The sequence below is a fragment of the Panthera uncia genome (assembly GCF_023721935.1).
Source record: "Panthera uncia isolate 11264 chromosome A1 unlocalized genomic scaffold, Puncia_PCG_1.0 HiC_scaffold_17, whole genome shotgun sequence".
Taxonomy (NCBI): domain Eukaryota; kingdom Metazoa; phylum Chordata; class Mammalia; order Carnivora; family Felidae; genus Panthera; species Panthera uncia.
In genome coordinates this window covers 48,105,511-48,133,257 of record NW_026057577.1, presented here as the reverse complement: position 1 = coordinate 48,133,257, position 27,747 = coordinate 48,105,511, and the positions used below count along the sequence as shown (strand labels likewise).

Genomic DNA, 27,747 nt, shown 5'->3' with positions numbered 1-27,747 from the left:
TATTACATTGATATAAAAGAAAGGGAATTGTTTGTTATATATAAAAGGTTATATATAGTATGTGAATCATTTTTATTTACTTGCTTTGTTTTGTTGTTTTATTTACTTTTTAAATGAAGTGTCAGAAAAAATTATCACTTGTTGGAACTGAGACACTCACTGATTCAAATGCTCAGGTATGAATCCTTTTTTTTCTTCCTAAAAATAGTTAAGTTTAATGTATTGTGTTTCAGATAAGAATATTATTTGTCTATATTAACCCACATATAATAGCTTTGTTGATACCCATATGCTTAATCATTTGGAAAATATTCTTTCTGATTTAAGAGAAGTATTCTAAATACTTTTTGAATGAACTATTATAAATATATTGTATTTACTATATATATTTACTCTAAATAAATATATTTAAATAAGGAATATTTTCTTTATTATTTATCTCTTAACAGTTACACATATATTTAACTGTTGAGTGAATAATTGCAATTAAGATACCTTATTAATAATTAGAATACATGTTGTCCTACTTTGTATTAGGTACAGTAGCCAGTTTGTTTTCTTTTTTTTTTTACTATATGTGTAGAACCTTAACTGACTTCACTGATGCTTAAACAAAGATTAAGATATCTATTTTAATAGAGCCCTAAAGAATTGGTTTAGGAATATACCAAAGGAAGAATGCAACAGATTAAGAATTTAAAATATGACAAAGATGATAATGCCCTTTTGTGGAAAAAGATGAATTGTTAATAAGTAATAGTGGTACAACCAGTTATCCGTTTGGAAGAAAATAAAATTGGAGCTTTGTCTTTCATTACATAAACATATATTCTAGATAGATTGCCATAGAAGTCTTATAAGAAAAGTTAGGAGACTATTTGTGTCGTCTAGGGACAGGAGAAACTTCTTGGCTAAAAGTAGAAACCAAGAAATTATAAAAGAAAACTTAGATGTATTTGACATTATAAAAAATTAGAAGTTTTAGTGATAATTCTAAAGAACAAAGTCAAATATACAAATGATTCTAAAGAAAGTTTTCTAAAACTTGTAGGAGCATGTCAGAAAGTGTAAGAACTAATTGAAAGTACTCCTGAGTTCCAAATCATGCACTTTACTTTTAAAAACCAGTTCATTTTGTTACAAGGGCAGCAGGTGAGGGAGGTGTGTGTGTGTGTGTGTGTGTGTGTGTGCCTGCCTGCCACCAGTAAGCTGCAGTTGGGGGTTCATGCACTTCATGGCCTATTAGAGCAGCAGACATGGCCTATTAGAGAAGCAGAGCTGTTTCACAGAGCGAGATGTAATACAGAAGCTTTTTTGAAGGCCTTTTTCTTCCTACTTATTTTTCATTCAGATTATAATCAAGCTTACATGTGAACTATTAGTAATTTAAGTTTCCTTTTGTGTCATTCAGTGTAAAACTAATTTGAAAAAAATATAGATTATGAAAAATAAAGATTTAGGCACTGTTCACAAAAACACCAAATTTGATATCATTTGAAAAGGAATAATGGCCTTGATTGATTATAATAATAATAAAAATAAAAATCTATGAGCATAATAATACTGAATAAAAATGAGAGTAAGAGAGATAGAAAAAGAAGGAAAAACTAATGTGTCACTTTTGGAAGTGCCTATCATATCAGGTCAGGTCTTCCATGTAAAAATTTCTGATCAAGAATTAAGCCATCTTTTATTTAAAAAATTTTGCATTTATCAATAAATGCAGAGTTCTGTTATAAAGTATAAAACTGAATATTGTATTTGAAACAGCATTATACAGTAAATAAACTATCATCTGGTTTTCTTGGGAAACGTGGTTCTTATATCGTAGAAATTGAGACCTAGTGAATCAGAATCACTAGGGATTGGACCTGTAAGTTTCCTGAATGATTTTTTGTGTGGTGAACCAAACAAACACTGATTTTGGTGGAAGTGCTTATATAGTTGTAAAGAATCAGGATCCTGAGATAGTCAATAATAACATTATCTGAGGGATCCACAAAATATCTTCTCCTTTTGGGGCACCTGGGTGGTTCACTTGGTTACGCGTTCAACTCTTGATTTCGGCTCAGGCCATGATCTCACAATTCGTAAGCTTGAGCCCTGTGTTGGGTTCTGCACTGACAGCGTGGAGCCAGCTAGGGATTGTCTCTCCCTCTCTCTCTCTCTCAAAAATAAATAAATAGGGGCGCCTGGGTGGCTCAGTCGGTTAAGCCTCCGACTTCAGCTCAGGTCACGATCTCACGGTCCGTGAGTTTGAGCCCCGCATCGGGCTCTGGGCTGATGGCTCAGAGCCTGGAGCCTGCTTCCGATTCTGTGTCTCCCTCTCTCTCTGCCCCTCCCCCGTTCATGCTCTGTCTCTCTCTGTCTCAAAAATAAATAAACGTTAAAAAAAAAAATTAAAAAAAAAGATAAATAAATAAACTTAAAAAATATATCTTCTCCTATTGTGTTGAGGGTTCCCCAGATTACTTTCAGGAGTAATTCACAGGACTCACAGTAACTCATAGGAGGACTCACAAAACTCAGTGTGTACTATATTCATGGCTGAGATATACTATGTTAAAGGATACAGAGTAAAATCAGCAAAGTGAAAAGGACCATGGGGTGAGGTCCAGAGGAAACCAGATACAAGCTTTCAGGAGTCCTCTTTTATTGGAGTCATCCAAGATGTGCTTAATTCCCCCAAGGAGTTGTGACTGTGTGAAATGTTTTCTGCCATGGAACCTCATTAGACTCAGCAACCAAGGTGTTTTGTGAGAGCTAGTCACATAGACACCCTCTGCCTAGCAGTTATCAAAATACCAGACTTCCAGAAGGAAAGCAGGTGTTCAGCTTCAGTCATATTCCTTACAAAAACAGTTTAGACACAATGAGTCACTCTTAACAGGTTGGTGGGAATGATCTCAAAATACAAGTTCCAGATGCCAGTCAAGAGCCAACTTTGAAAGCAAACCTTTAAATAATCTCAGGCTTGCTTTGTTTACTCTTATCTGCATACCTATTAATTTTAAAGAGCATCTTTAAAGCAAATTTATCTTTTTTAAAGTAAACCCTACTCCCACCATGGGGTTCAAACTCATGACCCCAAGATAAAAGTTGCATGCACTATGGATGGAGCCAGCTAGTGAATAATGGCAATTAAGATACCTTATTAATAATTAGAACACATGTTGTCCTACTTTGTGTTAGGTGCCCCTAAAACTAGGTGCCCCTAAAGCAAGTGTGTCTAAAAATTATTGGCAAGAAATACCATCTTATGTTCTTAAAGATTTAATTTTTTTTTAAATTTTTTTTTTAACGTTTTTATTTATTTTTGAGACAGAGAGAGACAGAGCATGAATGGGGAGGGGCAGAGAGAGAGGGAGACACAGAATCAAAAGCAGGCTCCAGGCTCTGAGCCATCAGCCCAGAGCCCGACGTGGGGCTCGAACTCACGGACTGTGAGATCGTGACCTGAGCTGAAGTCGGATGCTTAACCGACTGAGCCACCCAGGCGCCCCAAGATTTTATTTTTAAGTAATCTCTGTACCCAACATGGGGCTCAAATTCACAACCCCAGGGTCAAGAGTCCCATGCTCCACTGACTGAGCCAGACAGGTGCCCCTATATCTTTATAGTAGTACTTAAGAAATAAAAGTAATATGGTTAGGTCCTTTTATTATAGGTTGAGTGGTAAAGTAGAATTGAAAACTTTTTAAGACTTGAGCTATAATTAGTATGGTTTAAAGCAGGATTGTGTTTGGAGTGTCAGTTTTTTATAATTTGGATGGCTCTTATGTTAGCCATTTATGTTAGGAATTTGTGTTAAAGTATTAAGAATGTCTACACTTTCATGAATATCTATAAATATTCTGTAAGAAATGACTTTGTTTTATGATTTTTTTTTTATAGCTTTCATTATTAATTATGCAAGTGAAATGTTTGACTGCTGAACTCAGTCAATGGCAGAAAGAAAATCCTGAAAGTAAGATTCTTATTTTTAGGTTTATATTTTTTTAAACAAATTAATGGCAAATTAATTTAAGGATAATTTCAAGGTCTATCTAGCCTTGTTGAAATTGCCTAAACTTTTCTTTCATTTGTATACATTATTTTGTGCTTATTTTGGTATTATAGATGAATATATTTGTTTGATATAATAATCTTAAATTATGGAGACCTTATAATAACCATCATTTGATCATCATAGATACTCTGCCACACACGCAATAGAAACTGTAAATTGTTTCTTTTTTTTTTTTTTTTTAACGTTTGTTTATTTTTGAGACAGAGAGAGACAGAGCATGAACAGGGGAGGGGCAGAGAGAGAGGGAGACACAGAATCCGAAACAGGCTCCAGGCTCTGAGCTGTCAGCACAGAGCCCAACGCGGGGCTTGAACTCATGGACCGTGAGATCATGACCTGAGCCGAAGCTGGATGCCTAACCGACTGAGCCACCCAGGCACCCCTGTAAATTGTTTCTTAATGAATGAAACATACCTAGTGGAAGAGAAAAGTTATTTTAGATACTTATTTATATAAGGGCCACATGGATTGTATGTTGCCTTGTGACCTGTCCAATGGGGACCAGCTATATATTTGCCTTTAGTCAAGAAATAGAAAATGGCTTAAATATCTGCAGTTAAAATACCCAGTGAGGAGATCTTTTTTTATTAGGAAAGCTTACTTTTCTCTGTGCCACATATATGTGTGTATTTGATATTCTATATGGATTGTATCCTCTTTCTTTTAACATCTCCCTTCTTTCTCCTGCCCATTTGCCACCTTTCCTTTAGCTCCTCCTACTTCCCTTTTTAGTCTCCTTTGTAGGCTTACTGTTCTCTATCCCAGTTGTTGGGATTCTTCTATTTATTCTCTTTCTAGATAATTTCATCTACATTCTTGGTTTTAACTACTATATTCATGCCCACCACTGTTCCACATCTTTATTATCACATGGTAGTCTTTTTAATTTTAGCACTTGATATGTACATATATAATCTATTTTTTAATTTGCATTAAACTATATTTTATTGCCTCCTCAGCATTATATTGAGCATCTCAAACGCTGTTCATACTCTGCTGTTAAAATTTGCTATTTTTTTGGAGGGCTGTGCTCAGCAATTTTAACTTCCTACTCTACATGCTACTCCAGGATTATATTTTCTGCTTTTGTTTTTATGCTATACCTGTATTAATGACTTCTGTATAAGTTTGCTAGGGCTGCCATAACAAAGTTCTATGGACTGGGTTGCTTACACAAAAGAAATTAATTTTTTCACAATTCTGGAGGCTAGAAGTCCAAGATCAAGGTGTTGGCAAGGTTGGTTTCTTCAGAAGCCTCTCTTTTTGGCTTGTAGATGGTCATCTTCTCCCTGTGTCTTCACATGGTTGCCTGTCTGTATCCTAATCTCTTTCTATAAAGATGCCAGTCGTAATGGAATAGGGCTCACCCTAATGATCTCATTTTAACAGAATCACATTTTTAAAGACCCAGTTCCAAATACAGGCACATTTTAAGGTACTGAGGATTAGAACTTCAAAATATGAATTTTGGTGGGGAGGAGGACACAATTTTCGTAACAGCTTCCAAATCTATGTATCCAAGCCAGACTTATTTGTAACATCACACTAACGTATCTCTCTACTTTCTAGTTATCTTTTCCAAAATATTCTATAGATACCTGAGATTTATGAATTGATCTCCATTCTCTGATCCATTGAATGGAATTTATTTGATCAGCTATAAACTCAAGAGTCCTTCTATGTTCTTCTTTTTTCATGTATCGCATATAGCCAATCATGAAATATTGAACCCTACTGCCACACATTTACTTTAGGCCTTCATTACCAATCCACTAGTTTATTATAATAGTCTTTCTTACGTCTCGTTCAAGATTTTTTTTTTTAATGTCTATTTATTTTTGAGAGAGAGAGTGTGAGCAGGTGAGGTGCAGAGAGAGAAAGAGACAGAGGATCGGAAGCAGGCTCCGTGCTGTGCTGCTTTGTAGTTTTGTAGTTTTCATCACAGTCTTTTGCCTCCTAGGTTAAATTTATTCCAAAGTATTTCATTCATTTTGATGCTATATATCAGGGAATTTTCTATTTTTGTTTTTCTTATCATCATCCCTTATGTGCACATTTTGTACTGGTAACACCAAACACACAGGCTGATCCACAGGTCAAATAACCACTTTGCTTAAGGTTGCCAGTCCCATAGACTGCCCCACTGAAAGGATTTAAAATATCTTTATATTCTTAGAAGCTGCTATATATTGTATGGGCTTAAATAATTATGTGAATCAATATTGAAATACTACTCATGGCCACAGTGGACAAGAGGGAGATTATTAACTTTACATTCTTAAAATCCTTCTCATTGCATTTATTGAAATGATTTGGGAGCCATCCTGGGGCTGCCAGTAATCAGTTCTAATATATGTCCTATGAAGCATGTGTCGTAAGCTCTTTCCTGTCAGAAGACCCTGTAGAATAGTAGATAGATTAGAAAGTTTTCAGTAGCATATTATTAGAGAAATTTTAAAATAGTACTTTATTAGGAAAGGTAAACTTAAAGTACAAAGGTTGAACTTTTCTAAATATAAGGATTAAATTTTGCTATACAAAATTAAAATGAAATGTTAGTTGATACTCATGAACTGGCAAAAATTGTAGAAGAGTTTATTGTATCTTTTGCTGTTTCTTATTGCTAATAGTAAGTTTTTAGAAAAGAATCTGGTATTCTACATTAAAATTCAAAATATGCTTTTCCTTCTATGGAGTTCCATTTCTGAGAATTTATCCTCCCCAAATGAAAGCACTAGTACATAAAGACATAAATTTAGAAATGCTAAAGTCATTGTTTTTTGTGGCTAAAAGTTAGGTTCAAAGTTAATGTTTCATCAGTACTGATATTACTCAATACACTTTGGTATATTCACCCTGTGGAATATTATGGAGTGATTAAAAATTATGGATTAGACTTACATCAGGATAGAAACGATTTCCATGGGGTTTTTGTTGAGTAAAAATAAGAATAATGTGTATGATATCCCCTTCTCATAAAACCAACAATAACAAAATGAATAACCCTTGCATGTGTGTGTGTAGATAATATACATGTACATATATGTGCATAGGATCATATAATTACAGAGAGATATATTTAGGGAAACAGTATAGATTATTAATTTTTTTAAGTTTATTTTGAGAGAGAGAGAGAGAGTGAGCCTGAGTGAGGGAGGGGCAGAGAGAGAGCGAGGGGGAGAGAAAATCCCAAGTAGGCTTTGTGCTTTCAGTGCATAGCCTGACATGGGGCATGATCTCAAGAAGCATGAGATCATGACCTGAGCTTAAGTCAAGAGTTGGACGCTTAACCAATTTTGTTTTTGAGGATTTAGAAAACAAAACCCAAAAATGTATAAATGTCATGTTTGTCTAAAATTGTATATTGGTTATATATTGTCTAAAATTATGTATTGATTATATATGTAAAGGTGTTAATTAAGGAAAGAGAAAGAGATATCTTAGAAGCCACAAAATCAAATTCTTTATATTTGAGAGTTAACTCAGCATGTATATAATTTTGGCCTTTTTTTTTTTCTGCAGTAGTTCCTCTGAATGAAGAAGTTCTAGTAACATTAGGAGAAGAAGAGGTAAGTAACTTAAGGAATTGGTAGTAACCCTAATTAACTTATAACTAGAAGTATTTGGGGTAAGTTCATGACATCAGAAGCAGAATGAAACCACTTCAAAGCCATATTAATTTTTTTATTTTGATTTTAATTATGTCTGTTGAACAGAATATTTTAAATAATTTGAATTTTGTATCACCAATTTGTATATTAGAACTGTGTTTAAAATTAGTGTTTAATATGTAAACTTCATGGTTGTGCTTAATTTTCACTTGATTAAACTCTTCATAATAAAAGCAAAAACATTAAACATAGTTAGATGATCCTAATATATGTATGTCCTCAAAACATAATATACATGTCAATAAAGACTTTAAGTGTAAGTCCATTAAGTCAAAGTATAGGAAAGAAGATAGAAGCAAACAAGAATTTTAAATAAGGATGTAGTGCATGGAAAGAAATAAGTATCAGTGTGTCTAGAGATAGAAATAGTGATGAAAAAAGAGATTATCTGTAAATAAACATTTTAAAAAAAATTTAAAAAGGGGCACCTGGGTGGCTTAGTTGAGTGTCTGACTTCGGCTCAGGTCATGATCTCACAGCTTGTGTGTTCGAGCCCCGCGTCAGGCTCTGTGCTGATGGCTTGGAGCCTGGAGCCTGCTTCGGATTCTGTGTCTTCCTCTCTCTCTCTCTGCCCCTCCCCTACCCATGCTCTGTTTCTCTCTCTCTGTCTCTCAAAAATAAGTAAACATTAAAAAAAAAAAAAATTAAAGAGATTATCTGCCCTACAGAATTGAGAAAAACCAGGTTTTGAAGGAACCTGGTACTGCAGTATTCAGGGTTCAAGTATGTAGCTAGAAACAAGATTTCTTTAAAAGAGAGATAAAGAATTTTTTTGATTAAAAAAATAACAGAATGCTAACTTAAAAAAGGATTACTTCACACCCCTAAACATGGCTATAATCAAAAGACAGGCAATAACAAGTATTGGTGAAGATGTGGAGAAATTAGAACACTGACGAACTGCTGGTGGGAATGTAAAATGCTACATCCACTTTGGAAAGCAGCCTGGTAGTTCCTCAGAAGGTGAAAGTTACTAGTCAAACCAGTACTTTCACTCCGAGGTATACACCTAAGAAAAAGGAAAATAAGTTTGTGTCCACACAAAAACTTAAACATGAATGTTCATAGCAACATTTTTCTTTTTTATTTGTTTTTTTATTTTATTTTATTTTTTGGGGGGGACAGAGAGAGACAGAGCATGAACGGGGGAGGGGCAGAGAGAGAGGGAGACACAGAATCGGAAACAGGCTCCAGGCTCCGAGCCATCAGCCCAGAGCCTGACGCGGGGCTCGAACTCACGGACCGCGAGATCGTGACCTGGCTGAAGTCGGACGCTTAACCGACTGCGCCACCCAGGCGCCCCTCTTTTTTATTTTTAATTTTTTAATGTTACTTATTTTTGAGAGAGGGACAGAATGTGAGTGGGGGAAGAGCAGAGAGAGAGGAAACACAGAATTCGAAGCAGGCTCCAGGCTTGAGCTGTCAGCACAGAGCCCGATGTGGGACTCAAACCCATGAACCATGAAATCATGACCTGAGCTCAAGTTGGATGCTTAACCGACTAAGCCACCCATGCGCCCCCATAGCAATATTTTTCTTAATGGCCAAAAAGAGGAAATAACCCAAATGTTCATCAACTGATGAATAGATAAATAAATTGTGATATCTGTACAATGACATATTTTTTGTCTAATAAGAACTGAAGTACTGATATGCCATAATATAGGTATATCTTGAAAAACATTATGCTAAATGAAAGAAGCTAGTTACAAAGGATTACATATTATATGATTCCATTTATATGAAATGTCCATAATAGGCAAATCCATAGAGACAGAAAGTAGGTTGTTGCTTATTGATTAAGGCTAGGTGATTGTAGAGCAAATAGTGAGTGACTGCTAATATGTACTGCTAACAGGTTTCCTTTTGGGATGATGAAAATGTTCTAAAGTAGATTGTGGTGATGGTTACACAACTTTATGAAAATACTAAACATTATTGAATTATATACTTTAAATTAGTAAACTGTATGGTATGTGAATTATATCTCAAGCTCTATCTATCTATCAATCTATCTATCTATCTATCTATCTATCTATCTATCTACTTCAGAGACAGAGACAGAGCCTGAGCAGGTAAGGGACAGAGGGAGAGTGAGACAACAGAATCTGAAGCAGCTGTCAGCAAAGAGCTGGACTTGGGGCTTGAACTAACAAACCATGAGATAATGACTTGAGCTGAAGTTGGATGCTTAATCAACTGAGCTACCCAGGTACCCCGGTGAAGCTGTTTTTAAAAAGACCAGTCAGGGCTGCCTGGGTGGCTCAGTAGGTTAAGCGACTGACTACATCTCCAGTCATGATCTTGCTGTCTGTGAGTTTGAGCCCCATGTTGGGCTCTGTGCTGACAGCTCAGAGCCTGAAGCCTGCTTCAGATTCTGTGTCTCCTTCTCTCTTTGCCCCTCCCCCGCTCACACTCTCTTTCTCTCAAAAATAAATAAACATTTAAAAAAATTATAAATAAATAAATAAATAATAAAATGACCAATCAGAGAGGTGCCTAGCTGGCTCAGTTGGCGTAGGTCCTGATCTCATAGCTCGTGGTCTGAGCCCTCCTCGGACTCTCTGCTGTCAGCACGGAGCCTGTTTCAGATCCTCTGTCCCCCTCTCTCTCTCTTTCTTTGCCTCTCCCTCGTGGATGCTCTTTCTCTCAAAAATAAATAAACATTGGGGCGCCTGGCTGGCTTCGTCAGTTAAGTGTCCGACTTCGGCTCAGGTCATGATCTCATGGTTTGTGAGTTTGAGCCCTGCATCAGGCTCTGTGCTGACAGCTCAGAGCCTGGAGCCTGCTTCAGATGCTGTGTCTCCCTCCCTCTCTCTGCCCCTGCCCCACTTGTGCTCTGTCTCTCTCTCAATAAATAAAAAAAATTAAAGAAATAAACAGTAAAAAAGAAAAGAACCAAGCAGAGAACAAGAGCCTTTGTAAATGAAAACATACCTGAAATAAATACAAAAAGGTTGGTGATTATAGGCATGGAAATCTACAGAGTAAGGATGGCAAAAAAAGGAAAATTGGAATAATAGAACTATCTTATCAACTCAGAAGTACAAAATACAACCAGTAGAAGTTCCAAATTAAAAAAAAAACACAAAAACAAATGGAGGGGGGCGTGTCCAGGTGGCTCAGTCAGTTAAGCCATAGACTCTTGATTTTAACTCAAGTCATGATCTCCTAGTTCAGGAGTTTGAGCCCCACATTGGGCTCTGTGCTGGTAGTGCAGAGCCTGCTTGGGATTCTCTCTCTCCCTCTCTTTCTCTGCACCTCCCCCACTTGTATTTGTGCCATCTCTCTCTCTCTCTCTCTCTCTCTCAAAAATAAATAAATAATATTTTTTAAAAATGGAAGTGAAGAAATAATAAATAATACATGAACATTTTCCCAGAATGAAAGATAATATTTCTTTTTCATATTGAGAAGAGTCACCAAATTTTCAATATCATGAAAAAAAAATGACACATGGCCTAATGGTCCACCATAATTTTCCCTTTGGTAGTAGCCCTAAGGCTAGCAGTTCTGGTTTGAACTGACTGAAATCCAAACTAGACACTGTACCAGCCTTGGCCTTAACACTCTGCTTTCATTTTAATTGTTACAGATAAAAAGAACAAAGGGCTTGAATATTTAGCTTGTTTCTCATTATTTTGTATTTCCTTATACATGCAGTTAGCCAAGTGTCTGAGAATTTTTTCTGTTATTTCTAAATTTCATTGACTACTTCTGCCTGCAATTATTATTTTTTTAATGTTTATTTATTTTTGAGACAGAGACAGAGTGTGAGTGGGGGAGGGGCAGAGAGAGAGGGAGACAGAGAATCCAAAGCCAGCTCCACACTCTGATCTGTCAGCACAGAGCCTGATGCGGGGCTTGAACTCTCGAACCGTGAGATCATGACCTGAGCCAAAGTTGGACACTTAACCGACCAAGCCACCCAGGCACCCCTGCCTGCAGTTATTGATCACGTTGTGGCTGTTGTCTTCTATCTTTGTTGACTTGGTATAAACATTAGGCATCAGATTCATCATTCCCTGCCCCATTAACCTTTTTCCCACATAGTGCTTCCATTGTGTTTTGGTGAGGTAGGGTCATTATAGCAAATCCCACTTGTGTTGCCAGTTGTGTCTTTTCCCCAAGACCACTGTCAGGTCTGGTGATTTGCTAAATGGGCTCACAGAACACAGAAAAGCTATTGTACTCATGGTTACAGTTTATTTCCATGAGAAGACACAGATTAAAATGAGCAAAGGGAAAACACACATGGACTAAGTTTATAGGAGTCCTTATCTAATGGAGTTGCATGGATGTGTTTAGTTCTCCTTGCAGCTGAATGTGACAAAATGTGCAAAGTGTGGTCAAACAGGGAAGTTCACCTAAGCTTTGTTGTCCAGGGTTTTTTATCCGGAGTCAGTCACTATGCATGTGGGGCTTCCTTGACTGACTTCAGCTACTTGGACTTCAGCCATTTAGACCACAATTGCATTCACCATAAATCACATGATTGGAATAGACTCTTTAATAAAACTGGTACCAAGTGACCTAAGGTTCCAAGCATACATAAACCCTTTTTTTAAAAAATAGGCTTCATTCCCAAGTGGGGCTTGACCTCATGACCCTGACATCAAGGGTCACATGCTCTACTGACTGAACCAACCAGACACCCCTACATAAACACTTTTATCAGGTATAATATTACAAGACCTCAGAGGTCATCCTTCGGGAGTCCACCAGGGGCCTATCCTGAAGACAGGCATACTTTGATTACCTCCATTTTATCAGTTTTTTTTTTTTTTTTAAGGTTTGTGCTTAAATAAATATAAGAAATATTTGCACAACGGCACCTGTCTGGCTCAATAAGAAAAGCATGTGACTCTTGGTGTTGAGGTTGTGAGTTCAAGCCCCATGTTGGGTGTAGAGATTACTTAAAAAATAAAATTTTTTTTTTTTTTCTTTTTAAGTCTATTTATTTTTTTTCAAAGAGAGAGAGAGAATGCAAAGCAGGCTCCATGGTCACGATGCAGAGCCCAACACAAGGCTTGATCCCACGACCATGAGATCATGACCTGAGCCAAAATCAAGAGTCAGATGCTTAACTGAGTGATCCACCCATGGGCCCCAAAAATAAAATCTTAAAAAAAATTTGCCCAACTTAAGGTCACAAACATTTTTTTTGAATGTTTTCTTTAAAATTTTTTAAGTTTCACATTTATAATCCATTTGGTATTCATGTTTTTATATGGAATTAGTTACTGATAAGGTTGTATTTTCTTTCATATGAATACTAATTGTGGGTGTTCTGGAACAAATTGTTAAGAAAATTATATTTTATTTTTTGAATTTCCTTTGCATGTTTATTGAAAATTAATTGATGGCATATATGGATCTATTTCTAGACTCCACATTTATTCTTCATTCTGTGGTTATTTCTCTTCTTTTTTTTCTGTGTGTCTTCTGTCTTTAGGTCAATACCACATTGTTTTAGGGGTGCTTGAGTCAGTCAGTTGAGTGTCAGTTCAGGTTTTGATTTCGACTTAGGTCAGGATCCCAGGGTCGTGGGATCGAGCCCAACATTGGGCTCCACCCTGAACAGGGAGCCTGCATGAGATTCTCTCTTTCCCTCTGCCCCTTTTCCCCACTTGTGTGCTCTCTCTCTTTCTCAAAATAAATAAATAAATTTTTTTTGAAGACAACATTGTTTTATTTACTTAAGATTTATAATAAATCTTGAAGTAAAATGGGAGGGATTTTCTATCTTTGTTCTTTATCAGAACTGTTTTATATTTTCCTATAAATTAGAGTTGGCTGGTCATTCTGTCCCATAATTTTGACTGAGATTTCCCTGATTCTGTAGTTTAATTTGAGGAGCATTGACATCTTTAGCATACTGAGTCTCAATTCAGATCCAGGAGCCCTGTATGATCTCTGCATTTATTTAGGTCTCCATTTGTTTAGCATTTTTAAGATTTATATCATCAGTGTTTTATAATTCACTATATTAAAAGCTAAAAAAGAAAAAAAAGACTTTTAATCATCTCATGAATTCAGAAAGAATGTGACAAATTTCAATATTAATTCTTGATTTTTTTTTTTATTTTAATTTTTTTTAAGCAACTCTCCTTCAATAGAAGGCTTGAACTCATGACCCCAGGATCAAGAGTCTCATGCACTACCGACTGAGCCAGCCAGGTGTCCCAATTCATGATTTTTTTTAATTAAAAAAAATTATTTTTTAATGTTTATTTATTATTGAGAGACAGAGAGAGACAGAGTGTGAGCAGGGAAGGGGCAGAGAGAGAGGGAGACACAGAATCCGAAGCAGGCTCCAGGCTCCGAGCTGGCAGTACAGAGCCCAATGTGGGGTTCGAACTCACAAACTACGAGATCATGACCTGAGCTGAAGTCGGACACTCAACCAACTGAGCCACCCAGGTGCCCCATCCCAGTTCATAATTTTTAAAAACAATTTAATAAATTGTAACAGAGATTTGCAGGTCTTATGCATTTTTGTCAAATTCATCCCTTTAGCATTTTGTATTTTTAGTGCTATTAAACTGGTATTCTTTTTTCAATTGTCAATTATTTATTGCTGGTACATACAAATAAAATTAATATTTATATATTGGTCTTCTATTAGTGAGTATGATAAACCCATTTATTCTAGTAGCCTTTTTGTAGGTGTGCTGAGATTTTCTACATAGCTAGTCATGTCATCTGAGATCAGAGGCATGTGTATTTATTCCTTTCCATCTGGATGCCTTTTATGTTTTCCTTGGCTTACTGTACTGCTCTAGGACTTAAAGTAATATAACAAAAGTGGTAGGAATGGACATTTTTGCCTTGTTCCTGACCTTAGTGGCTAGCATTCTCTTTTTCGTCATTAAGTGTGGTGTTAGCAGTAGGTTTTTCATAGATGCCCTTGCAGAAATTACCTTCTTTTTTTTTTTTTTTTTTTTTTTTTTGAGAGAGAGAGAGAGAGTGAGCACATTTGTGCATGTTAGCATGAACTTGGAAGGGGCAGAGGGAGAGGGAGAAAGAATCTTAAGCAGACCCAATGGTCAGCACAAAGCCCGACTCAGGGTCTGATCTCATGACAGTGAGTTGGACATTTAAAAGACTGAACCGCCCAGGTGCCCCGGAAATTACCTTCTGTTACAAGTTATAAAGTCTTTTCTAAAATCATAAATTATTATTGAATTTTGTCATTTATTTTTTCTGAATTCATAGGGAAGATGAATTCTTTTTAGTCTGTTGATATAATAAATTACATTGATTTAAGCATAGGGTATTATATTAGTTTCATGTATACAATATAATGATTCAACAATTCTATACATTTCTTAGGGCTTATCAAAATAAGTGTACCCTTAATCCCTTTTATCTGTTTTCCCTATCCTTCCATCCACCTCCCCTCTGGAAACCCAATATGTTATCTATATTTGTTATCTATATCCTTTTTTTTTCTTTGTTCCTTTGTTTCTTAAATTCCACATGAGTGAAATCATATGGTAAGATGTCATTCTTTGTTTATGACTAATAGTCCATAGTACAGATTGTACCATGTCTTCTTTTTTGTTTTTTGTTTTTAAATTTTTTGATGTTTATTTATTTTTGAGAGAGATAGAGACAGAGCATGAGTGGGGGAGGGGCAGAGAGGGAGGAAGACACAGAATCTGAAGCAGGCTCCAGGCTCTGAACTGTCAGCACAGAACCCAACATGGGGCTTGACCCCACGAACCATGAGATCATGACCTGAGCTGAAGTCTGATGCTTAACTGACTGAGCCACCCAGGCGCCCCGTATCTTTTTTATCCAATTGTCTATTGAAGGGCACTTGAGTTGTTTTCATGTCTTGGCTATTGTAAATAATGCTACAGTAAACATAGGGATGCATGTGTCTTTTCAAATTAATGTTTTTGTTTTCTTTAGGTAAATACCCAGTAGTGGAATTACTGGATTATGTGGAAATTCTAATTTTAATTTTTTGAGGAATTTCCATACTGTTTCCCACAGTGGCTGCATCAATTTGCATTCCTACCAATAGTGCATAAGGGTTTCTTTTTCTCCACATCCTTACCAACATTTGTTATTTCTTGTGTTTTTGACTTTAGCCATTCTGACAGGTGTGTAGTGAATTGTTTTAATTTGCATTTCCCTGATGATTAGTGATATTGAGCATCTTTTCATGTGTCTGTTGGCTATCTGTATGTCCTTTTTGGAAAAATGATTGTTCAGGTCCTCTGCTCAGTTTTAATTGGATTATTTATTTTTGTTGACATTGTGTTGTATAAGTTCTTTACATAGTTAGATTTCAACCCCTTATCAGATATATCATTGGCAAATATCTTCTCCCATTCAGTAGGTTGCCTTTTTGTTTTGTTGATGGTTTCTTGGTGCAAAACTTTTTATTTTGGTGTGGTCCCAAGAGTTTAATTTTTTTTTTTTTAATGTTTATTTACTTATTTATTTTTAATTTTTTTAATGTTTATTTATTTTTGAGAGAGAGAGACAGAACAGAGCACAAGCGGGGGAGGGGCGGGGGGAGGAGGAGACAGAATCCCAAGTAGGCTCCAGACTCAGCTGTCAGCACCGAGCCCAACCCAGGGCTCAAACCCACGAATCGTGAGATCGTGACCTGAGCCGAAGCTGACGCTTAACCAACTGAGCCACCCAGGTGCCCCTAATTTTGTTTTTGTTCCCTTGCCAGAGGAGACATGTCTAGAAAAATAATTCTGTGGCTCATGTCAAAGAAATTACTTACCTGTGTTTTCTTGTAGAAATTTTATGGTTTTAAGTCTCACATTAAGGTCTTTAATCTGTTTTGAATTTATTTTTGTTTATGGTATAAGAATGTGGTTCAATTTCATTCTTTTGCATGTAGCTTTCCAATTTTCCCAACACGATTTGTTGGAGAAATGGTCTTTTTCCCATTGTATATTTTTGCCTCCTTTGTCATAGATTAATTGACCATGAAAGTATGGATTCATTTCTGGGCTCTATTCTGTTCCATTGATTTCTATCGGTTTTTGTGCCAGTACCATACTGTTTTGGTTACCACAGATTTGTAGTATATTTTGAAATCTGGGATTGTGATATCGCCAGCTTTTGTTCTTTTTCAAAATTGCTTTGGCTATTTAAGGTTTTTGGGGGGTTCTGTACAAATTTTAGGATCATTTGTTCTAATTCTGTGAAAACTGTTGGTGGTATTTTGATGGGGATTGCATAAAATCTGCAGATTGCTTCGGGTAGTATAGACATTTTAACAATATTGGTCTTCCTGTCCATTAGCATGAAGTATCTTTCCATTTATTTGTGTCTTTTCCAATTTTTTTTCATCATTGTTTTATAGTTTTCAGAATATAGATCTTTGGTTGGCCTCATTGGTTAAGTTTATTACTAGTATTTTATTCTTTTTGGTGCAGTTATAAATGGGATTGTTTTCTTAATTTCTTTCGGCTGCCTCATTATTAGTGTATAGAAATTCAACAGATTTCTGTATATTAATTTTATATCCTGTGGCTATATTGAATTAATTGACTCAGTACATTGATTTTTTTAATTGGTATTAACTGTTTAATTAGCCATGCATTCCTAGGAAAAACCCGCTGTGTAATAATGTTTTTTAATTTATTGACGTACTTCATTTGCTAAAATTTTATTAAGGTTTTTGTATCTATGTTAATGAGAGATACCAGTCTGTGGTTTACTTTTCTTGTGACCTTTGTTAGCTTTCATATCAAGCCTAATAGAATGAGTTGAGAAGTATTCTTTCTTCAAAAGAGTTTATATAGAATCAGTATTTTTATTACTTTAAATGTTTGTTAGAATTCACAGGTAAAGCCATTTGGAACTGGAGTTTTCTTTATGGGAAGATGTTTAGCCACAAATTTAGGTTTTTTATGACTCATCAGGTTTTCTGTTTTTCTCTGAATGAGTGGTATAGTTTGTGTCTTTTAAAGAACTTGTACATCTCATCTCACTTGTCCAGTTTATTAAATTTGTTCATAATATTTCCCCATTACCATTTTAATGTTTATAGTAATGTCACCTCTCTTGTAACTAATGTTAATAATTTTTGTTCTTTTTTCTCTTGTAATTAGCGTGGGTGATTTTGTTGACCTTCTCAAAATACCAACTTTGGGTTTCTTTGATTTTTTTTCCCTCAGTTTTCTTTTTGTTTTTCTATATCATTGATTTAAGGTTTTTTTAATCATTATTTTTTCTTCAGTTTACTTTTGATTTTATTTGCTCTTTTTCTTATGGTAGAAGTTGTCATTAATTTGAGAGCTTTCATTTTTCTCATATAGGCCTTTAGTTCTGTAAATTTTCATTTGAGTACTGCTTTTGTTTCACCCCAGAAATTTTTATTTTGTTTTTATTTTCAAATAGTTCATAATAATTTCTTATATTCTTACAGATTATTACTTCTTTGATTCATGGATGATTTAGAAGTGTGTTTTTAGTATTCAAACATTTGCAAATTTTTCCTGTTACTTTTCTCTTAATTTATTTTTAATTTAATTCTATTGTTAGATCATATTTAACGTAATATCAGTGTGGTTGCTTTGAAATCTTTGTACTTCATTTTTCTTTCCTATGTGTATTACCTTTTCTCTGTTCCTGTTTTCCTCTCTTTCCAATTTCTTGAATTGTGTATTTTTAAAAATAAAACCATTTTATTTACACTATTGATTTATTTGGTTATTTCTCCCCTTTTTGTGGTTTCGCTAAGGTTCATAATAGACATCTTTATTTTATTTATTTGTTTGTTTACATTTTTATTTTATTTTGGGGAGAGATAGTGGGAGTGGGAGAGGCAGAGAGAAAGAGAGGAGGATAGAGGATCCGAAGTGGGCTCCATGCCGACAGCAGTGAGCCTGATGTGGGGCTCGAACTCACAAACAGAGATATGACCTGAGCCAAAGTTAGATGCTCAACTGACTAAGCCACCCAGATGCCCCTATAATAGACAACTTTAAATTGTCACTGATTTAGATGTATAAAAAGCTCAGGTAAACTCTTGACATCAAGAAAGTGGAATACTAGCTAATATGTTAAAAAAACAAAAAGATACTAGAAAAAAAATCCAGATGTTCTTGTAATTTGCTGTAGCAACACAGAGTTCGTTTGGTGTTCCTCAAATACCTCACACATACTCTTGCCTCATTGCCTTTGTACCTACAATCTTTCTGTGTGGAACATTCTTTTGCTAGATATTGTCAGTGTCATATCTCTTGTCTTTATCTGCTGTGATACTCTTAACCTCTCTCCCTGTCATATTACCTAAAAGAGCCATTCCTGCTCCTCATTTCTGTGTTCCTATTTTGACTTTTTTTTTTTTTTTTCATGATACTGATTGCTCTCTGCAGTTATATATTTGCTTGTTTGGATTCTCCTGTTTGTTCATCTTTGAATCCTTGACTCTCTCAACTATGCCTGGTAGTCAATGATCAATAAATATTTGTTAAATGAATGATAATCATTCATGTTTGTTTCTGTATAGTCTTCTTAGAAAAGACACCTAATCTCCCTGATTACTGAAAACTTAATCATTTAATTGGATTTTAGTGTGAAATTCAAATTTATTACTCAAAACCCCTTTTTATATTTTTGAATTTAACAAATGAAATATTACAAAGAACTTAGTATCTGCTGTATTTTTTCCTTTCAAAGACTTTCTGATGGTCTTTTGCTCTTGATTTTTGAGTATTTATCCTAAACAAATAATGTAAATTTCACTCTCATTCATAAATATAACTGTTTATGGGATTACAGACTAAGTAATTAATTTGAATTGTTTTGTTCTAGTTCCAAAAATTGAGACATGATCTTGAATTGGTACTCTCTACTCTTCAGTCAAAGAATGAAAAGTTAAAGGAAGACTTGGAAAGGTATATTTATATTATAATTGCCTTTAGTCACAGATATATGTTGAATTGGCATTAATGGTTTATTTGGCTATTGTTGGTTTTGTTTTTCCATGTTTAAAGGGAGCAACAGTGGTTGGAGGAACAACAACAGATATTGGAATCTCTTAATGTACTGCACAGTGAATTGAAAAATCAGGTTGTGACAATTTCTGAATCAAGGTATTAATTTTGTATTCTAGATTTTTGAAATAGGAAAAAGTTTTTTAAATGTTAACATGAAATATATAGATGAAAATAGGGGAAATTTTATTAGAAATTGCGAGTTTTACTTTAATTTTTGCCAACTGTTAGTTACATGGCCTTTTATTAATGACTTGACCTGTAGTTTCCTTATATGTTAAATAGAGAATTTTACTTTCATAAAGCTAGTTACTTGGTTTGAACAAATGAAGTTTGAACAAAGTGTTTGATCAACTTTATGAGTAACCAGTTACATATACTCATTATTTTATGTATTTTATCAGTAAAATATTTCTCTTAATTTTTAAAAAACCCATTAGAATCTTAGATGAGCTGAACACTAAAATGCATGATATAAAAGAATATAAGGAAAAGCTCTTGATTACCTTGGGTGAATTTCTGGAAGATCATTTTCCTCTGCCTGATAGAAATGTTAAAAAGAAAAAGAAAAAGGTAAGTTTTAGAGAACAAATTCATGTAGCTATTTATATATGAGATTGTTTCACATAGGTTCAAATGTAAATTTTCTGATAAATTTTTGTAGTTTATTATACATTTCAAAGACACACAGATACATGTAAAGAAATCTTCCATCATCACATTATAATACTTTTTGAAAAATTAGAAGCAACCTAGTTGTTCAATAAAATAAGATTAAATACATTTTTTAATATATCCATATAGTGGGGGAAAAATATACCTTTTAAAAATAACATATTGAACTACCAAAAGAGTTATTAAAATGCTCACAATTTATTATTAAATTGATTAAAAAAACAGCTAATTAGCGGGCTTTGGGGCGCCTGGGTGGCTCAGTCGGTTAAGCGTCTCACTTCAGCCCAGGTCACGATCTCACGGGCCGTGAGTTCGAGCCCCGCGTTGGGCTCTGGGCTGATGGCTCAGAGCCTGGAGCCTGCTTCCGATTCTGTGTCTCCCTCTGTCTCTGCCCCTCCCCTGTTCATGCTCTGTCTCTCTCTGTCTCAAAAATAAATAAACATTAAAAAAGTTTAAAAAAACAAAACAAAACAAAACAAAAAAACAACTAATTAAATTTTATGAGTCTAATTTGTACTAAAAAATGTAATAGTGCCTCTGTATGGAGGCTAGGATTTTAGGTGAGATTTGTTTTTGTTTTTACTCTTTTCAAAATTTTCCATGATGAGCATACGAAACATTTAAAATCAAAAGATATCTGTTAGTTAATGTGAGTTCTGGACTATTTAACTAGTCAAATTTAACTATTTAACAATAGTTCTTGACTATTTAACTAGTACTTACCATGTAACAGACCTTTTTCACAAAAGCAAATAAATATTTCATTTGGTGACAGAAGATTGGGAATAACTACTTTAATTCCTTTTTCAAAAACAGTGTATACTATAAATAAAGAGAGCTTGTGGAAGTGGGGAAGGCATTGAAACTGGCACCAGAATGATTTTTCTAAAATATATATTTTAATTTTTTAACATAAAACTGATAGTTCCCTTCTAGAAGTCTATAAACTCCTTAGAGTAATGAATTTATATTCTGGATTTTGCCTATCTCTTTAGCCTCCTTTCTAACCATTCTTTATTTATCTCTTGCATGAATCCATTCAACTGTACCCTGTAGTTCCAGCAAGTATGCAATGACCTGTCTTTTTGTGTCTTATACGTTCTGTTCCTTCTGCTTACAAAACATTTCCTATCTGATGAAGATAGCAAATTCTTACTTAAGTCACTTCAAACATCATCCTTTAATACTTGTGTGAAGTATTAAATGCAGTTTATGTGTCATTTTATTAGCATTATCACATGATTTTGTAGTAATCATTTATATCTATCTCTTCACCCACCCTGCACTCTGAGCTCCTTTATGTGTTGAATTCATTTTTGTAGGTCTATTATCTTGCTTATATATTCTAGTATCTTCTTAGTTCTTATTTATTTGTTTGTTTTTATAAATGTTTTTTAATTTTTGAGGTAGAGAACAAGCATAAGTGGGAGAGGGGCAGAGAGAGGGAGACAGAGGATCTGAAACAGGCTCTGAGCTGACAGCAGCAAGCCAGATGTGGGGCTCGAACTATGAACTGTGAGATTATGACCTGAGTCAAAGTTGGATGATCAACTGACAGCCACCCTGGCACCCCCATGAATTTGTATCTGTTGAATGACTATGACTATATTAGGAAAAGAAGAGGAAGTTTTCTGTGTTTTCTTATAATCTGTTTTTTATCCTTATTCTTCCCCTTCTTCATTGTAACTATGTGTTTCCCATTCTACCCATTGTTATTTGTATACTTTGTTCATTTCTAAAATTGTTGACAGCCTTCTGTTAACCATTTCATTAAGTTCATGATTCCTTACCTCTTAATGATCATAATCATAGAATAACTCACATTTTCTGATTCCAGTCTTGTTTTGTTTTCACCATTTTCTTTAATCTATCAAGCTTCTCTACCAATAGAACCAGAGTTAAAGGATTCTGAAAGGAATCATTGATCACAGAAGCCATTATGGGTTTGTTAAGTTACATTTGATAAACTCACATTTTTAAAATGAAGTATATGGACCATTAATACATGTTACAAAATGATAGAGTACTCATTTTTTTTTTTTCTCTCCCTTTGTCTGTCAAGCAGTAATACTGGATATATGAGTTAGCTTAAGCTGCTAGAGAAAAATACCATAGATTAGATGGTTTAAATAAAAGAAATATATTTTCTCACTTTTCTGGAGGCTAGAAGTCCAAGATCAAAATGCCATCTGAGTTGGTTTCTGCTGAGGCCTTCTTCCCTGGCTCTGGACAGCTATCTCTTGCTATGTCCTCACATGGCCTTTTCTCTTTTCGAGTGTAGAGAGAGCTCTCTGGTGTCTCTTTCTCTTCATATAAAGACACCATTCCAGTTGGATTAGGGTCCCACCCTTATGGCCACATTTAACTTCAGTTACTTCCATTTCCAAATGTAGTCACCAAGGAGGTTGGGACTTGAACATGTGAATTTTGAGAGAAACAATGCAGTCCATAACACTGTGTTTTGTCATTCAAAAATATGTACAAAAAAGAAAGAAAAAAACCCTGAATCCCTCCACCGTATTGTTAACATGAGGTGAACATCATTTGAGACATCTTCATAAACACATACATATATAGAAGCATAAATGGATTGATAGATGTTCAGATCAATGTAGTTTTGTATAGACCAATATAAAATAACTCTTAGATGGGGTACCTGGGTGGCTCAGTCCGTTAAGCATCCAACTGTTGATTTTAGCTCAGGTTATGATCTCATGGTTTGTGAGTTCAAGCCCTGCATTGGGCTCCACACTGACAATGTGGAGCCTGCTTGGGATTCTCTCTCTCCCTCTCTCTGCACCCCTCCCCAGCTTGTGCACAAGCACGTGTGTGCACACTCTCTCTCTCAAAATAAATTTAAATAAACTTAAAAAAATAAGCATGAGATGTAATTTTACTTAAATTGATAGAAGAAAAATGTTAACTCAGATAAATATTTTTGTGCCTCAAGTTATTTTAGTTCTGGAGAGGTCCCTAATATAGAGAAAAAACAAATTACGAATAACATTTTAAAAGATTAAAAGACCTAAAAAATGTTCATCTTTCAATTTTAGGCAGTATTCATTCACTCCCTGCTATTAAAGATGAAGAAATTAGCATTCTCCCTATAACACCATTACAATTTATTATTTGTTTTAACTTTGGCAGGTTTATAACATTTTTATTCTGTCTCATAACATTATTTATATATGTGTTTCATGTTCACATTGTATTGCATTCAATGCTTATCATCTCTGACCATTTATTTTTGAGTTTTTAAGTTAAACTAATTGATTTGATTGGTTTCTTTGAGAAGTAATTTGTTCAAGCAGAATTCCTGGGCATTTTATTTTTTGGATTCTTGACTGATAAAAATGCTTGGTTTGCCTTCATATGCAAAGGATATTTTTGGCACATTAAAAAAAAAATTTTCAAGACCTGGTAGGGATTGTTCCATTCTTCCGAAATAGGATGTGCTGGGCCATCCTGTAGATAGCTAGGCCAGCCTGTAGATACCTTTCTGCTTCTGAGTATATGTCTGAAGAGTTCTTTATCTTTGACCTTCAGTAATTTAACAGATACCTTACAGTGTTGAGTATCATGATGATTCAGTATCATTTTTGTTTTGAAGATGACATTGTTTTTTTTTTTTTAATTTTTTTTAAACGTTTATTTATTTTTGAGACAGAGAGAGACAGAGCATGAACAGGGGAGGGGCAGAGAGAGAGGGAGACACAGAATCTGAAACAGGCTCCAGGCTCTGAGCTGTCAACACAGAGCCTGACGTGGGGCTCGAACCCACAGACCGTGAGATCATGACCTGAGCTGAAGTCGGACGCTTAACCGACCAAGCCACCCAGGCGCCCCATAGATGACATTGTTTTTAGGGGCAAATTTAGGTCACATTTCGTTTAGTGGAAATTTTATTTTATTATGGTTTATATTATTTTTCATATCCTTATGTTGAAAGTTTTTATTTCCTGCTCTGCTTTCATTATATTTTTCCTCTGCTTTTTCTTTGATTGTGTCAATCTGTGCTTTTTTGCTATTTATTTCTGTATCAGTTCTTTAATTCTGTTTCTTTCCTCACTAGTGAATGCTGCTTTTCTAAACCACTCTTTCATTGAATAAGGTATTAGAGGTCAGGAGATTTTGAGGTCTAGCTTTACTATCTTTACTCAGGAATCACATTCATTTTCACTATTTTTTAAAAATATTTGTAGTTATGTAAGACTTTATAAGGGCTGCAAGGTAATCTTTGGTATCAGGAAAGTACAAGCTGTCACTGTGGTAGATGACTTTGCATTTAATTAAATGTCTGAACTCAAAACCTGCTGATTAGGATTAGTATTATCTTGGAGGGAGATTTCTAGCAGAACCCCTTTAGATGCTGTCCTAGATAGTAAATATATTGAATGATAGAATTAGGACTATATTTTTCAGCTGGCTAGACCTGGGCCAAATGAAATATTTAGTGAGGGACATAAAATATCTTTCTTGGGTTTGAAACATTAAAGAATGAAGGAGACATATCTCAGCTAGATGTATGAAAGAGGCTTAGACATTTTAGATGATGGTATGCTGAGAGGTCAGCAGGGCAAAATTGATATCTAAAAGTTAATGAATAAACTTAATAAAATTCCAGCATCTATACAAGTATGAAAGTGAGTCTTCCTTTTCATCTTTGGTGTTTGAGTCACACTTGTATCATATGGAGACTGGTTTGAAAAAGAAAAAAAGATAAATTAGAGCACATTTAGAGAGCAACTATGATATTGAGGGGCTGCAAGTCTACAGATTATGAAAAATAATTGAAGGAACTAATGACAACTAATATGGCCAAGACTTGGTCTTATAATACCATCTTCAAATATTTGAGGAATCTTGGATTGCATTGGAATGGGATTTATTCTCTATCATTCCAAGGGAAAAAGAAGCAATGAATTGAGTTAACATTAAGAACTGTCAAGAACTATAGAAAGTTGAACAAGGCTCCCTGGGAAGTAAGTTTCCTGTCCCAAAGCTGTATAAATAGGGTTTGGAATGCCATTTGTTTGAGATATTTTGATTGGAAGCCTTAAAAATTAGACTGTGTTTTACATGAGTATATGTAAAAAAATATAATTTATCCATTATTTATTTATAGGTAGTCTGAATTGTACCTTCTAGTAATTTCACTTTCTTAGAGGTTGTTTGAACTTTGTTTTTATGAACGTGACTGTGTAGTACAAGCAGATTGTTTACTTTCAGAATTCTTTTAAAATCACCTAATTCTAAATATTTGTACTATGGTATACCTTGTACCATTGCAGGTAAAAAATACTAATTTTTAAAAATTTCGTAATAAATATAGTTTAATATTCTGCCACTGGCAGAACTGAGATGTTAATTCTTTGTTATTCACATTTCTGTTAAAGACAAACATTCAAGAATCAACTGCACAGCTGATAACACTGCATGAAATGTTAGAGGTAAGCATTTTGTGTAGTTGTTTTGTCTTCAAGATTTCTTTTAATTAATGATTTCTAAACAATTATACACAGGCTTGAAACAGAAAATGCTGCTTTAGTTCTTAAACATACCAAATTTTATTAAATCAATTTTTATTAATTTATCTTTACTATAAGATAGTTTGTTTTCTATCCATTACTAGAAAGAATATTGTCATTTTTAAAAAAGAACAGTTAGAGACTAGCCCTTAATCATATTCTTAAGATTCTTACTTTAAAAAAAATTTTATGATGTTATTTATTATTTGCACAGTGAAACCCTATGCTTTTACATTGATGGAATCTTTAGTTGGCACCTCTGTATTCTATCTGAACTACATATGTGAGGTTTAAGGATTTTTTCCACGTAGTTGCAGAAATCTGTACACAGTTTTAAACATGTTTCCATTTATTAATATGTAGTTTTTTTAAAAAGGAAGAAAATCGCTTATTTAAGTTAATACATGGAAATTATGACAAGCAATTATTCAAAGAGAAAAGAGATCAACATTCTTTGGTAAACAAATTTTTAATGTTTTATTATAGCTGTATCAGTTTTTTACTAAGGTATTATGAACGGTATTTTTTTCTAGATTCTTTTAAATAGATTATTTGATGTTCCACATGATCCATATGTCAAAATTAATGATTCTTTTTGGCCACCATATATTGAGCTGCTCCTGCGTAATGGAATTGCCTTGAGACATCCAGAAGATCCAACCCAAATAAGATTAGAAGCCTTCCATCAGTAAAAGGATGGTCTCTTTTTTCACACAGTACTTAATGAATCTTGTCATTCAAGGATAATGGAAACACTGAGGATTACTTGGACAAAGAACATTATTTGCAAATCAAAGCACATAGTCCCTCTTCCTTTCATCCATAAAATGACACAAGCCACCTACAATTTATAAATGGTCCTTTCACATTCAATTAGTACGTTGGTGTTTTCAACTCGATGGAAAAGAATGCAAGTAAAAAACATTCTAGACTTAATCATAATAAACTTTTGATGTATCTTACTTCTGCAGTATTCTTTGTTAATTTATGATACTGTTACGGTAATGTTTTCCTTTTGAATTTGTGACAGTTTATTTTATGTATTTTGAGTTCCATTTGGTGCTTATATCTCTGAATTTAGCAATTATAATGGAAAGGCCATTTAATTTGTAGATGGCTTTAAAATTGACAATATCTGATATAGAAGGAATCGTAATTTAAAAGCATGTAGTAAATCTGTTCCATGTGTACTGCCTTATTTCTAGATTTAAAAATTGGAACAGAAACTGATGGATAAGTGTAACATGAAAACTATATCTTAATATGTATTATATAGCAAGTGATACATATTAAACCATGCTGTTTCTGTTTATTATTGCTAACAAAATTGTGTTCATAAAATTTTGTTAATTCTCCATGACCTTTCTGTAAATAAAACTCTTTGGTCTAAAAGTCTCTCTACCTTTTTTGGTGATGTGGCATGATATTTTAATAAATTAAATAGACTTTTTCATAGGTAGAAAAGTGAGGATATTATAGGACTCATTCAAGATTACATATAATCTAAACTAGAGAATTCCACATGCTTTTAGTACCATTAATTTTCTAAGAGGATGTAGTGTGTACTTTTATATTTGAAAATGCGGTCTGCTGTTTATCCACATTTCTTGCTTACCTTCAATACTTCATCTTTTTTAAAGTAAGCAAAAGTCCTCCAAGTATATCTTATACCTTTTAGAGAGAATAGAAATACTGTTAAATTTTAGAGAATGTAAGTTCTTTTATGGGAAGATGACATATAAAGTACCTTGCTAGAATAGTCAAGTTGGGAGTCAAAGGAATGAGCATGTTTTTAGTTCTTGAAGTTACTGGAGAAGGTAGAA

General features: G+C 34.5%; 1 protein-coding gene across 1 annotated transcript in view; it reads left to right on the top strand.

Annotated features, from left to right (window-relative positions):
* Positions 1-27,397, top strand: part of CENPK (centromere protein K) — a 36,380-nt gene extending 8,983 nt beyond the window's left edge. Inside the window, exons 3-10 of the mRNA XM_049649525.1 lie at positions 120-176; positions 3,895-3,967; positions 7,592-7,638; positions 19,540-19,622; positions 19,722-19,820; positions 20,162-20,294; positions 25,793-25,846; positions 26,458-27,397. Of these exons, the coding sequence (XP_049505482.1) occupies positions 120-176; positions 3,895-3,967; positions 7,592-7,638; positions 19,540-19,622; positions 19,722-19,820; positions 20,162-20,294; positions 25,793-25,846; positions 26,458-26,616 (705 nt within the window). The 3' untranslated portion in view covers positions 26,617-27,397. The remainder of the gene's footprint in view (positions 1-119; positions 177-3,894; positions 3,968-7,591; positions 7,639-19,539; positions 19,623-19,721; positions 19,821-20,161; positions 20,295-25,792; positions 25,847-26,457) is intronic.
* Positions 27,398-27,747: the final 350 nt, after the last annotated feature.